The 11,530-nt window shown below is 47.8% G+C and overlaps 1 protein-coding gene across 3 annotated transcripts in view; it reads left to right on the plus strand.

The window, feature by feature from the left end:
* LOC135897280 (dnaJ homolog subfamily C member 7-like) overlaps positions 1–11,530 on the plus strand; it is a 116,466-nt gene that overhangs the window by 16,534 nt on the left and 88,402 nt on the right. Inside the window, exon 1 of one of the 3 annotated variants that reach the window (XM_065425883.1) lies at positions 1,084–1,367. The exons of 1 other annotated variant lie outside the window; for it this stretch is intronic. In XM_065425883.1, coding sequence (XP_065281955.1) covers positions 1,099–1,367 — 269 coding nt within the window. In that variant the 5' untranslated portion in view covers positions 1,084–1,098. Of the gene's footprint in view, positions 1–1,083; positions 1,368–11,527 lie in introns of those variants that run through there. One more of the 3 variants, XM_065425886.2, reaches the window with a different exon arrangement.

The raw sequence follows: 11,530 nt of genomic DNA on the forward strand, positions 1-11,530 counted from the left end.
CAGTGTGTGAAGTTTTAAATGGGCCACGGACTCGTCTTTGTGTGCTCCAAGCTTCTCAATCGTTAGAGCGGAAGCATATGGCTTGCAAGGCATCATTAGGCAGTACGCTGGAGAATGAATCTTAAATGCCGCGTGCGCTGCGGGCGCCCCGTCGCGCGTGTGATGCAAGTGCGTGGCCCTAGGATCGCCTTTCGAGCCGCCTGCTTAGCCATGCATAATGCACGCAATGCCGCAACCTACATACGTAACGTGTCACCCCCTTTTTTTGCCTACGGCCCTGGTCCTCGCTCTAAACTGAGTGGGAGTGCCTGGGAGTCCTTGAAACCGCGTCTCTGCCTCTTTTGATTCTTCCACTGGAGCTGCCTCTTTTAAAACCTCTAAGCCTGGGTGTCGTCCGGGGGCCGTGTCTTCAGTGGATGTGAACGTCTGTACTGGCACGACGCTTCTTTTAGGAGCTGAGCTGTCCTGCTGGTGTGGTGCAGGCATTGCGAGCGCGGTCGCAGTGCGCAAAGTATTCGCGACACTTCAACTGACGTGAACACTATTTCACTGCACTTCGGGTATAGACTGCGAGTCTTCGAGGTGAAGTAATCGCGTCAAACTGCGGGTCATTAGCGTGTTAAAAAGCGAAACCGTGTTGTTCGCGCTTGTTGTCCCCCCCCCCCCGCCCTTTTTTCCTGTCCTCGCTTATTTTCTCTTATGTTTCCGTGTGCTCCATGTCCTGCACGTTCTTCGTCAATAACGAGATCGTGGGCTTTCGGAGGGTTATTTATTTATTGTTTGTTGTTGCCCCTATATTGCGGCACTGAATTCGCTGCCGAGTCGCCTAGCTCCAATGTGGCATGCCTTTCGAAGGCGGTTTCTCTCTCTCTCTCTTCGCGGCAACCGGAAAGGCGTCGTTCGTTGATATTTCATGCAGTCAGGGGCGCAGCCTTCCCGCGTAGGTCACCAAGGACTTAAGAAAGCGCGCGCGCCGGCCTCGCAGTGCGTGTGCCTTCGCTCACCCCCGTTCTGGCCCGTGGGCTGCGGTCGGCCGGCGCGCGGGCCCCAAGAATAAACTGCGCTCTGTCGGTCGGTCGCGGGATCAACAAAGACGCAATGGCCGAGCCGACGAGGCGCGCGCGTGCCGACTTCGGGCGGCGGCCCCCCGTCATGCCCATTCTGCGGCGACAGCAGCACCGTGGTCGCGTAGCCATCGCCACGCACTTGGTGGACGGCGTGGGTCGCGCGGCCGTGCGCTGCGGCTCCGTCGATGCCCTGTTCCGCAGGCGGCCCGAGGGCCGCGTGGCGTCGCCGGCGGCCGCCCGCTGCCGGAGCCAGGAGCGAGCTCCCCGGGGAACCCACGGCGGCTGGGCCGTCGGGAGCAGGTAACGAGCGCGGCCTGCGTTGGGCCCCGCGTCCTGGCAGGGTTTCCCTGCGTGCTTTCTTTTCGAGTGCGCCTATCTTGTGGCGTTGTTGAAGCCCAACGGCCGTCCCCGGATTGTGCGCGCTTCCGCTGTGTGGTTGCCCACGCTGCGGAGCAGCGGCGACTTCTCAGCCTACGTGAAGAGTCGAATCGCGCGAAGCGAATGCTGCTTTGTATCGAGCGCTTCGATTACAAACCCTCTCTATCGTTGGGTGGTTTGACCGCCGAGCGCGAATTTCTTTTTATCGGCTTAAGCTCAGTCACGTTAAAGGAGCGTTTCCATATGGTGTCTATATATTCTCTACGTGCAGTTTCTTTTCTTTTCTTTTTTTACGTCTACCATGCATTTCTTACCGGATAACTTATAAGCGCTCTGTATAACTACAGCGAGAATCACCCGAAAAGCATGTGGAGTTATCGCACATCATTCGGGTACCATTGTTTAGGCTTTCCATGGTTCTTTACATCCTCGTTGCTTCGTTGATAGTGCCATTAGCCGGCGGTAATTTTGACAGCGCGTTCGTGCGTAAGAACGGCTCCGCGCGTTTTTGCTGGCTCGGAGGTCTCACCCGTAACTATTGCGCTACCGTTGCCCGAATATGCACGAACTCCTGGCTTCTGTGTTTACCTTTTCGTCAGTTTTGGTCGCGCTTTCTGTTTCTCGACTATTGAAATTGTTCCCATATCTCGCATTTGGGGTACAGCTTACCACGCACGCACAAGCGTGGGAGGGGCAGGATCGGCAGTGCGTGTGAGGTATGTTGCCTGTTTGCGGAATGTTTTGCGATGCCACGTGATCACCACCTCCGATATCCATGTTGTCAGTGCTCGAAGTCACGCTGTTGGCCACGCTGCGCGTCTGATAAAAATTAAAAATATGAAGCGGATTGTTACAACGTAAAGCCCCTCGTCGCATTAATAAACAACTATTTGTTAAGCTCGCAGTACTCGTATAACGCTGAGCTTTTAGCCTATCACGTGTTTCGATTTTCGTATTCAGGAACGTGTGACACGCGGAAGTTATCTAATCAAACAGCCACTAAACGAGTTTCAACAAAATTCGCGTTCTGACTGTCATTAGCAAACTTTCTGTTTAGGTAAACACTGACAGAAAACCTTCCAAAAACGGGAGGTTAATAGCTTTCCAGTATATCGGTGTTTACAGAAAGCCCGCGAAATGTTAAATAAAACCACGTGACCGCTCGTGCGCTATCGTATTGCAACGCTCTCAACCGCGGTTCCTGCGGAAGAACCCTGCGCGCCGACCGTGGCGATGTCTTCGGCATCGGCTTCACAGTGCGTCAGCATCTTTGGCGGTGGCACACGGAAAGGAAGCGCCGTCCTCCCTGATAAGCGATAGGCTCGACGCACGGTCGAGAGCGCGGCAATACCATAACTCACGAGCGCAGTCACGTGGTTTATTTCATATTTCGCGGGCTTTCTTTAAACGCCGAAGAACAATCACCACGCAGCATGTACGTTGCCACAAAAAAATTTGATCGCGATTGTTTTTGAAACCCCCTACAACACAAGGAAACGCACTTGGCCCTAAAGTGAGAATGAATTTTTTTTTTGATAAATAATATTAGTTAACTAATTAAGCGGAACATTAAAAAAATACTCCGAGGAGAGCCACATGACGGCAAAACATATGCCGTTGGTTTCATTCAGCTGCGGCTAACCACTTTTTTTTTTTAAAGCCTTAGTTCAAGTTACGTGGAACACCCTGCATATTGCCATGTTGTAGTGACGGTGAAGAATACAAGTAGTGAAAACTGTGGATCACGAAAGTAACTATTGGGCGAACTTGTGCGCAGAAAAAAAAACAAGCTCAGCTATAGCGATGATCGTTGTAAATCGCATCTGCGGATCAGGTACTTCGGCAATTCATGCATGGCCCAATGAACCTTGCAGCGTAATCCTGGTGCTCGCGTCAGTTCCAGAATGTACAACAGCATTCGCGTTGCGCACATAATTTGATTACACAAGGGTCGGCGACAACATAGGTAACAGATAGAGCCATCGATAACATTCGAGAAACGTCCTATACAGAAAGGCGCGTCTTGCGCCACCATATAAACTAACAGGCTGGTCAACATATACCGGCCGGTTGTCCCACTTTAGCCGAACTTTAAAAATATGCAAATGCAACGTACGTAGCTGTTCAGAACCAAAGTAATGTTGCGTGCCGTCGCTTTCAGGCTCTAAGATTAATTTTTTTTTTGCATTTCGCCTAACTACACAATTAGTCATAATTCATAAATTTCTAAAATTTGCTTAGAGGAAAAGTGTCAAAGAGAAAATTTTAGAATATGAAAAACTCCCGATACAGATTTGTGTTGCTCATTACGTGCTACATGAGTGTTTTCTGAGCATGAAAAAAGCCCGCGAACACACGAATGATTGCCGCGCGACTGGCCACTCGCGGAACTTTGCGTGTATTCGCGGGCATCTTTTGTAATTAAGGCTAAGCTAAATTAAGACATTATGTAATTAGGCGAAGTGCAAAAAATAGCCTGAGTATCCCCAAGTGACGGTCAAAACCATTACCTTGGTTCTGTCCAGCTACATCCCAGTTGAAAATGACAACAGAGGTTGTGTTCAGTACTACAGAAATTTCTGTTGTACAACAGGATTTTTCTGTAGTAACTACAGATTCCTGATGGAGCGGCAGACTTTTCTGATGTACAACAGACATTTGTTGTTGCTACTACAGAAGTACAGTCTGTTGTATGTCTGTTGTTACAACAGAAAGCTGAAGCTCTACAACAGGTTTTTGTAGTACTACAGAAAAATTTGTCATCACTACAGGCACCCTGTTGTCCCAACAGAAATGTTCCTGAAGTAACCCGAAAACCTTCTGTAGTGCTACAGAGAGCTGTTGAAATACTACAGAAACCTATTGTGGCAACAGGCCCCCAATTGTCACAACAGAAGTGTTCCTGAAGTAATGCGACCAACTTCTGTTGTACTACAGAAAAATGTTGTTGTACGACAGAAACCTATCATTGCAACAGGCCCCCAGTTGTCATAACAAAAGTGTTCCTGAAGTAATGGACAAACTTCTGTTGTACTACAGAGAACTGTTCCACAACGGAAACCTATCGCCGCAGCATGTACCCAATGATGACAACAGAAGTGCACTGAAATTGTGTGATGCGACAAGCTTCTGTAGTGCCCGGTTGAAAAAGACAAAAGGAATTCCTGTCGCAACTACATAAATTCTGTTGTACGACAGAAGTTGTTGACATTTCTTAATTGGGAGACATTTCTGACGTTACGACAGACATTCTGATTTCGCAACAGAAGCATTCTGTCGCGACAACAAGAGTTCTGAAGTCGGAACAACAGCTTTATATCCTGACAGCGACTCCGACGTTACGACACCAATTCTGACGTCGCAGCAGAAACATTCGGTCGCGACGGCCAAGAGTTCCGAAGTCGCAACAGAAGCGCTTTCCGTCGCGGTCCTTTAAAATTGTATGTTTTCGCATCGGTGGTTTACACTGTACTTTTCTCTTGCGCGGTATTCAATCGCGCTTCTCTGAAGCCGGCAATGTTGATGGCACCGACACCGGTATTAAAGTCGACGTGGCGAATAGTTATAATTGTGCCGTGACGACGCGGCACCAGCAACGCCCTACCGGCCTCCTCAAAATCGGCCGCTGAACAAAATCATACCATCTGCGGGAATGGCTGCGTCCCCGTTTTTTTTTTTTTTTTTGGTAAGATGTGGCACACAGGCCTGTGGACTTACATGTGCTGTTACACTGACACATTAGTTAATTTCCCAGGAATATTTCACAAGCTTATGCGAAGCGGAAAAGAAGATTTGGGTTGTTCCACAAAGTTGCGTGAAAAGCTGTCTCGCTCGGGTCTCATTAATCTGGTACAGTGCTGCCGTGAGAAGCCAGTGTGCTGTCAGAAAGAACTCTCATCCACGAATGTTTATCTAGCTATTTTGCATTGAACACACGAAATATATGCGCGCTCAAAAGTGTAAAGAACGAGAGACAACTGTCGAAACTAGCAGTAATAACCCTAAAAGTCAACGTTGTCTATTTCTGAATTCTTTATTTAATATGGATATCGTACATCAAAATCGATGTTCTAGCACTGTACGATGTACCTGTCAATGGTACGAACACTCTTGCTCTTCTAGAGATGCGGCACTTGACGCGGTGGAGTGATAGCGGATCTTGCCTCTCAAAATGCAAATGTAAACAGCGTATCAGCACGTCGTACTATTCACATGGCCAAAACGTACACTCGAATGGCATGTCACGGGTGGTGCAGTGGTTATTGGTAATGCTTTCTTTAATGTTCGTTGTAAGATGTCCCAATGAAAAAAGGGATCCCAACAATCAATGAAGACGTGATCAACAGTCTCTGGTTTTTTACACTTTATACAATCGGTGGTCCACGGCACATATATTCCCTTGTCGGCCAGCCAAGTCTTTACAGGCAAGGTATTTGTGTGGAGTTTGAAGAAGAATGATTTTACCGATGGTTTCACAGGCATTCTTTTGACCCTTTTGAGGACATCATCGCCTGAACCTCCATAGTATGCTAACCTTTACATTGGAACTGGCATTAATGAGTCTATCATATCATGGTACAATTTCTTTCTTTTGACGGAACTTAAATATTCTAGCGAGAATCGAACACTAAGCATACGGAAAGATAGCACTACTTCCTGAAGGAAACCTTTCACTGGAGGGGACTGAACAGTCGAACACGAAACAAGGAAGTCAGGTAACAGATTACCTAATCGCACTTGTGTCATGGTGCGCAAAAATGGATCACTGTGGTTCCGCAAGAACATAAACCGCGATACAATCTGGCGTACAAATAGGTGTGATAGTCCAAGACCACCGCTGCGAACTGATCTGAACAGATTAGAGCGGCTGCAGCGTTCCCAGGTTGAGTTCCAAATGAACACAGCAAACACTCGATGCAGTTTTTGTACATTCACTCGCGACATGAATAGCACTTGTAGTATGTACCATATTTTTGCAACCAGAAAAATGTTGCACACAGTCGAGCGCGCGAACATTGAGAGATTGCGCCCTTGCCATGCCAGCGCTTGTTCCTTCGCCGTCTGTGTTTCCTGTTCCCAGAACTGCTTACTGTCTTTGTAATGCTCAAGCGGCACGCCAAGATATCTCACAGGCGTGGTCACCCACTGTATCTTTGCGAAACTGCGTGGTTTGCTTTGCCACGCGCCATGCCAAAACCCGATGCACTTATCCCAGTTTATGTCGGTATGTCATGCTGATGTGAATGCCCATTCTGTACGAGAAAACTTTATTGAAAGTGTCGTCTACATGCGTGAAGTGTACAAAGCCCAGAAAGAACCGCCCGATTGGTTGCCGCTGTTCGATGAGTTGGCGAAATTCAAGCGATATTAATTTCAGAGAGTCAGCATAAGCTAAGCTGATTCTCTTTTAACAATGTATTCGCATGGCAATTCTGTGACAACGAAATAAAGAAAAAAAAAAAAAACGGGTGGTGCAGTGGTAAGGTGCCGGGCTGGGAATCGTGAGGTCGCATGTTCGAATCCTAGGCGAAGACGTTTTTTCTTTTTTTACTTTTATGTTTTTTTTTGTACTAACAAATTTACATAACCTTACGGACGTCTCTGTCAATTTTTAATTAAATATTGATCAAGAACTACAGAACTTTCTACTACAGGACGTCACACTACAGACAACAGAACTACAGGCAACAGAACTACAGAAACAACGTCCCAAAATACGACAGACTGTGAAAATTTCCTGTTGTGTTTTTCAACTGGGATGGCATTTGCATTTTTTTAATGTTTGGCTCAAGTTCCGTGGGACAACAGGTATATCGCGATTATTTAACGAATCTACCTTACATAGTATTTACAGCGGAGAAATTTGACTCCTAACGCAAGGTCGTAAACTGGATCGGTAAATTGCGAATGTAACGCTTGCAAAATTTGGGTAACCAAGGTGACAACAAAATTCACGTAAAAATTCACGTAACCGAGGTGACAAAAGCACCTACACTGTAGTGCGAAATATCCATTTTCTTCTGTTCTACAGCCGTTTACAAAAGCTTTCGGTGCCTGTAGTTGCTGCAGCGTTATGAGAAGTACGTAGTAAAACTTAACGTGTCATTTCAGTATTTCTGAAATATTGCGTATTTACAAATACGTTTTTTTTTAATTGACTGCGCGAATTTAAATTCTGAGACCATCCGTTATTTTTTTTAATGCAAATATTTTTACTTGAGTCGCTGCGTTTTGCGCGTATGTGAACAGGGAAGGAGCGAGCTAAAAGCTTCGCTTTTCTACCCCCCTCTCCTCGTCCCTTTATTCTTTTCTTTTTCTTCGCGTATAGGGAAACCGCCACACGCGCTCGACTGGTCATTATTTATGTGTGCTGCCTTCATTTACTAATGCTGCTAGCATTTCCGTGCCGCGAATGTGGCCCAAGTGGCGAGGTTCGCACTTTCGCGCACGGCCACGGTGACTGCGAGCGCTTCGCGTTTTCTCTTTTCACGACGGCCACCGAGTCATCCTACCAAGACCATATTGCCTGGCCAAAGTGAGTAGCAGTAGGCAAAGAAACGCTCTCGCATTAAAAAAAAAAAAACTCATCTTACGGTGACTGGCAATAGTAATGCGTTTAGCATTGAATCAGTATAGCGACGTAACATATTGCCAACGTCCAAACGAGTTATGAGGCGTAAGCGGGGTTCCTTTTTCGCACTTCCCTAGGAACACTCGGCGCCACCTAGCGCCGCCGCCGCGATGCCTGCGCGTACGTGGCCTCCGAAATGCACGGCGCGCCGCGGTGTGTGCGAACGGTGAGAAACGCGTAATACGGCAACAGTGCTCCGCTCACACGCTTCGATGATAATGATCTATTGGCATCCCTTTGAAACTGGGCGGCAACAAAGTCATGACCGAGCCTGTTTGAGTTAATCAATACTAACGTTTTTTTTTTTTCATTCTAGCATTTTCGCATACATCTCCTTAAGCTAGTTGCTATTCCTCAAAACTTCTCCATCTACCTTGTACCGCTATACCTTTGTCTTTAATGGATCCAGTCTTACCAATCTCTTCCCTGCTATTTTGTTAACCGCAGTCAACCGGTCAGCAGTCGAGATAAGCAAGGGACGTTTCAAGTATTGGTTGACTGCTGACTTTAAATCCACGCACTTTTGGAAGGTGTATGTACGTTACCTACAGGTCTCACTGGGTGAATCGCTTCGCATTCTATTAGGGTGCGCTGAATGGTCTCCGGATTTTTTTGCTGCAGCAGACACATGCCTTGTGAATATTTTATCCGGTATGTTTTTGTCCTTAGGCAACCAGCTCGAGCATCAAATAGCACACTGTCGTTTGTGTTATCGTACAGATTCTACCTGACAATTTTTTTTTGCCATTCTTGTAAATCTCCACGGTCTTTTTTTTCCCCCATTCTTTGCATCCAATTCGTTGTCTCTGTTTCTCTTACTTTCTTTTTGATGACCCCTTAAACTTTCAATTATATCCTGTTCTTGGTTGATAACTTTCTTGTCCTCTTCCTCCATTCTATGTCCACGCTTTTCAGGTACACATACTTGTGCACTTTAGCCACCCGTTTATTCTTATCCATGTTCCTGATTCTTTTTTGAAAACTAATTTTTGCTCTGCGGTTCTCTGACTTCAAAAGAGGCCCAATGCCTGTCACTCTACGCTGCCTCATTTCTGGTTTTACCGTGGATTCCCAAAACCAACCGGTTTACCGATCTTTGTTTAGCTTCCAACTCCGACAGCTTCTTTTTCTACACGCTACGCCATCTAGTGGCGCTGCCGAGAAGCCAGCGCGTGGGCTCTGAGACGAGGAGCGTGGTTCGCCGGTGCATGCGTACGCTGAGAATTGTTCCCTCGCTTGCCGCACACTCGGTGGCGCATACGCAGTAACCCAAGTTGGCGTGAGGTTCATTGAAGAGCGGTATATACTCATTGCGTTCATGGCGCAGCTCGCTTAAAGCGTTGGCGTCGAAGACTTTCTTTGAAAAGCGGCGCATACCCAGTGCATTTGTGGTGCAGCCTGCTAAAGTGTCAGGTTGCTGTCTTTGAGGAAATCTTGTGACGTGGGCTCAATTCCGCTCAGCATCGGAGAAACTTAAGGGATCGTTTTCGTCATTGGAGAGCGGCACATTGGCACATACCTAGTTACCCAAGTTGGCGTCAAAGGTGTTCATTGAACAGCGGCGCACACCTACTAGCACATGCTTAGGGACCCAAGTTGGCATCAAAGATCTACCCACTCCCGCATCTACAGTGACCCATGTCGACATAAAAGAGGTTCGTTGAAGAGCGGCACATATGTACACATTACCACATACTCAGTGACCCAAGTTGGTCCGACGGTTGGTTGCGTGGCCAGAGCTAGTTCAGGATTCGGAGCAGCGGGAGTCACTTGGAACGTTCCCGGTGCTCGGGGAACGGCGGCGTTGAACGCAGTGCAAGCCACACGATACTATGCACATTGTGGCTTAGCTTAATTTCTCCCGCGCGAGTGGTGGAATGATTAACCACTATCGCAGTGTGGGCGTTTTCAGCAAGACCGAGAGCTCGAGTCTCAAGGCAGAGCGCCTGCAACTCGAGGGCATTATGTTTGTTTGCATACAACAAATGATATTTGTTTAGTGTGCAACGTCCCGCTTAGGCCCACCGAGAAGCGCTTGTTAGTATTTTTTTGGGGTGGGTGGGGGGGGGGGGTGAACTTGCGGACACCTAAGTCGATGATGATGATGATGATGAAATAAATCTCCGAATGAACGAAGTGCCACTGCTCTCATCGTGTAGCAGTTGACGAAAATGTTGTGGCGAGACGCCGTGTGTCCCGGCGCTCAGAACTGCACTTTCATTCTTTGAGACCTCACAGGGATGGCTGGGCGCCTGGAGTCCTCACGGTTTATCACTCAAGTCTGCAGAAGTTTACATGACTATTGGAAATTACGAGTTCCAGCGCTGTCCAAGCGGAACCTGCGCGGCGCCCCATCGGTGCCCGAGACGTAATTTGCGGGGCGTTATACCCACAGTGATTCTGCGCTGCCTCCGATGGGTAACTGGGGAGGAAAGTTCCACCATTTTCATAAAAATCTACATGAATTAGTCCACACTCTGTCTCACTATCTGCACTTTTAATCGCATACCCTTATCGATCGTGGTACAATCGCACACAGACTATTCGACTCCCGCCAATATATTCGTCCCTGCGAAGTTAATTCGTGCTACGTCTTTTCGTCTTTCTGTACAGCAACCGGTAGTACTATAAAACTGTTTCCTCCGCATTGCTGTTCTCAGGAAATTTCATCGCTGGCTTCTTAAGAATCGACCAGGACATCGTATAGCCGCTCTTGTTCGATCATTGGAAGGCGCAAACGTTGTGGAGAGCACTTGTAGATGTGCTTCCAGAGCTGCAGTCCCGCAGGTCAACGAACTTGGTACTAGTTGACATAAATATTTCTTGGGAGCACTGTCATTGGTGCGCTCCTTTGCTGAACTTTAGAGCCTGTAGCGCAGCCGTCGAGTGCGTATGCAAATAATATATTGCGTGTTACAGTTTCTCCACAAAGCGTTAACTCGGCCCGTCTCGTTGGCAAGTGATTATGCGAAGTTTCTGTTGAATAGTTCAGATTCCTCGCGGTGAAGTTCAGCGAGCCTTTCTTGCGAAGTAGAAATCATGTTACTGTGCATCGCTGAGCTATTGCGGAGTACCGTCCGTACTGTAGTGAACCTGTCATGCAGAGGAGACGGTGAAATCCTCTATCAGCTGGTTCCAACCAATTCGAAACCGAACGTTGTCTTCTCTCATCACCGACCTCGTGAGGAGAGTAGGTGGCGTTGCTTAAACCGTTTTTATTTGCGAGGATACAGAAACATTCCACTCGCACGCTGAACTTCAATGGCAGATGCTGAACGGTCCACAAGCTTTACCACAGAGCGTCGTCCTCCGGTGGAGAGCACTCAGTACACTCGCGCGCCCTGACCGCGTGCTTCGGTGAGAATATGTGCACGTGCCCCCCCCCCCCCCCCCTTTTCGGTGTTCACTTGTGCGTCGGCACTGCCCACAACTCGGCAGAGAAGGAGCCCCCTTG

The sequence above is a fragment of the Dermacentor albipictus genome, chromosome 1, assembly GCF_038994185.2.
Source record: "Dermacentor albipictus isolate Rhodes 1998 colony chromosome 1, USDA_Dalb.pri_finalv2, whole genome shotgun sequence".
NCBI classification, from domain to species: Eukaryota; Metazoa; Arthropoda; class Arachnida; order Ixodida; family Ixodidae; genus Dermacentor; species Dermacentor albipictus.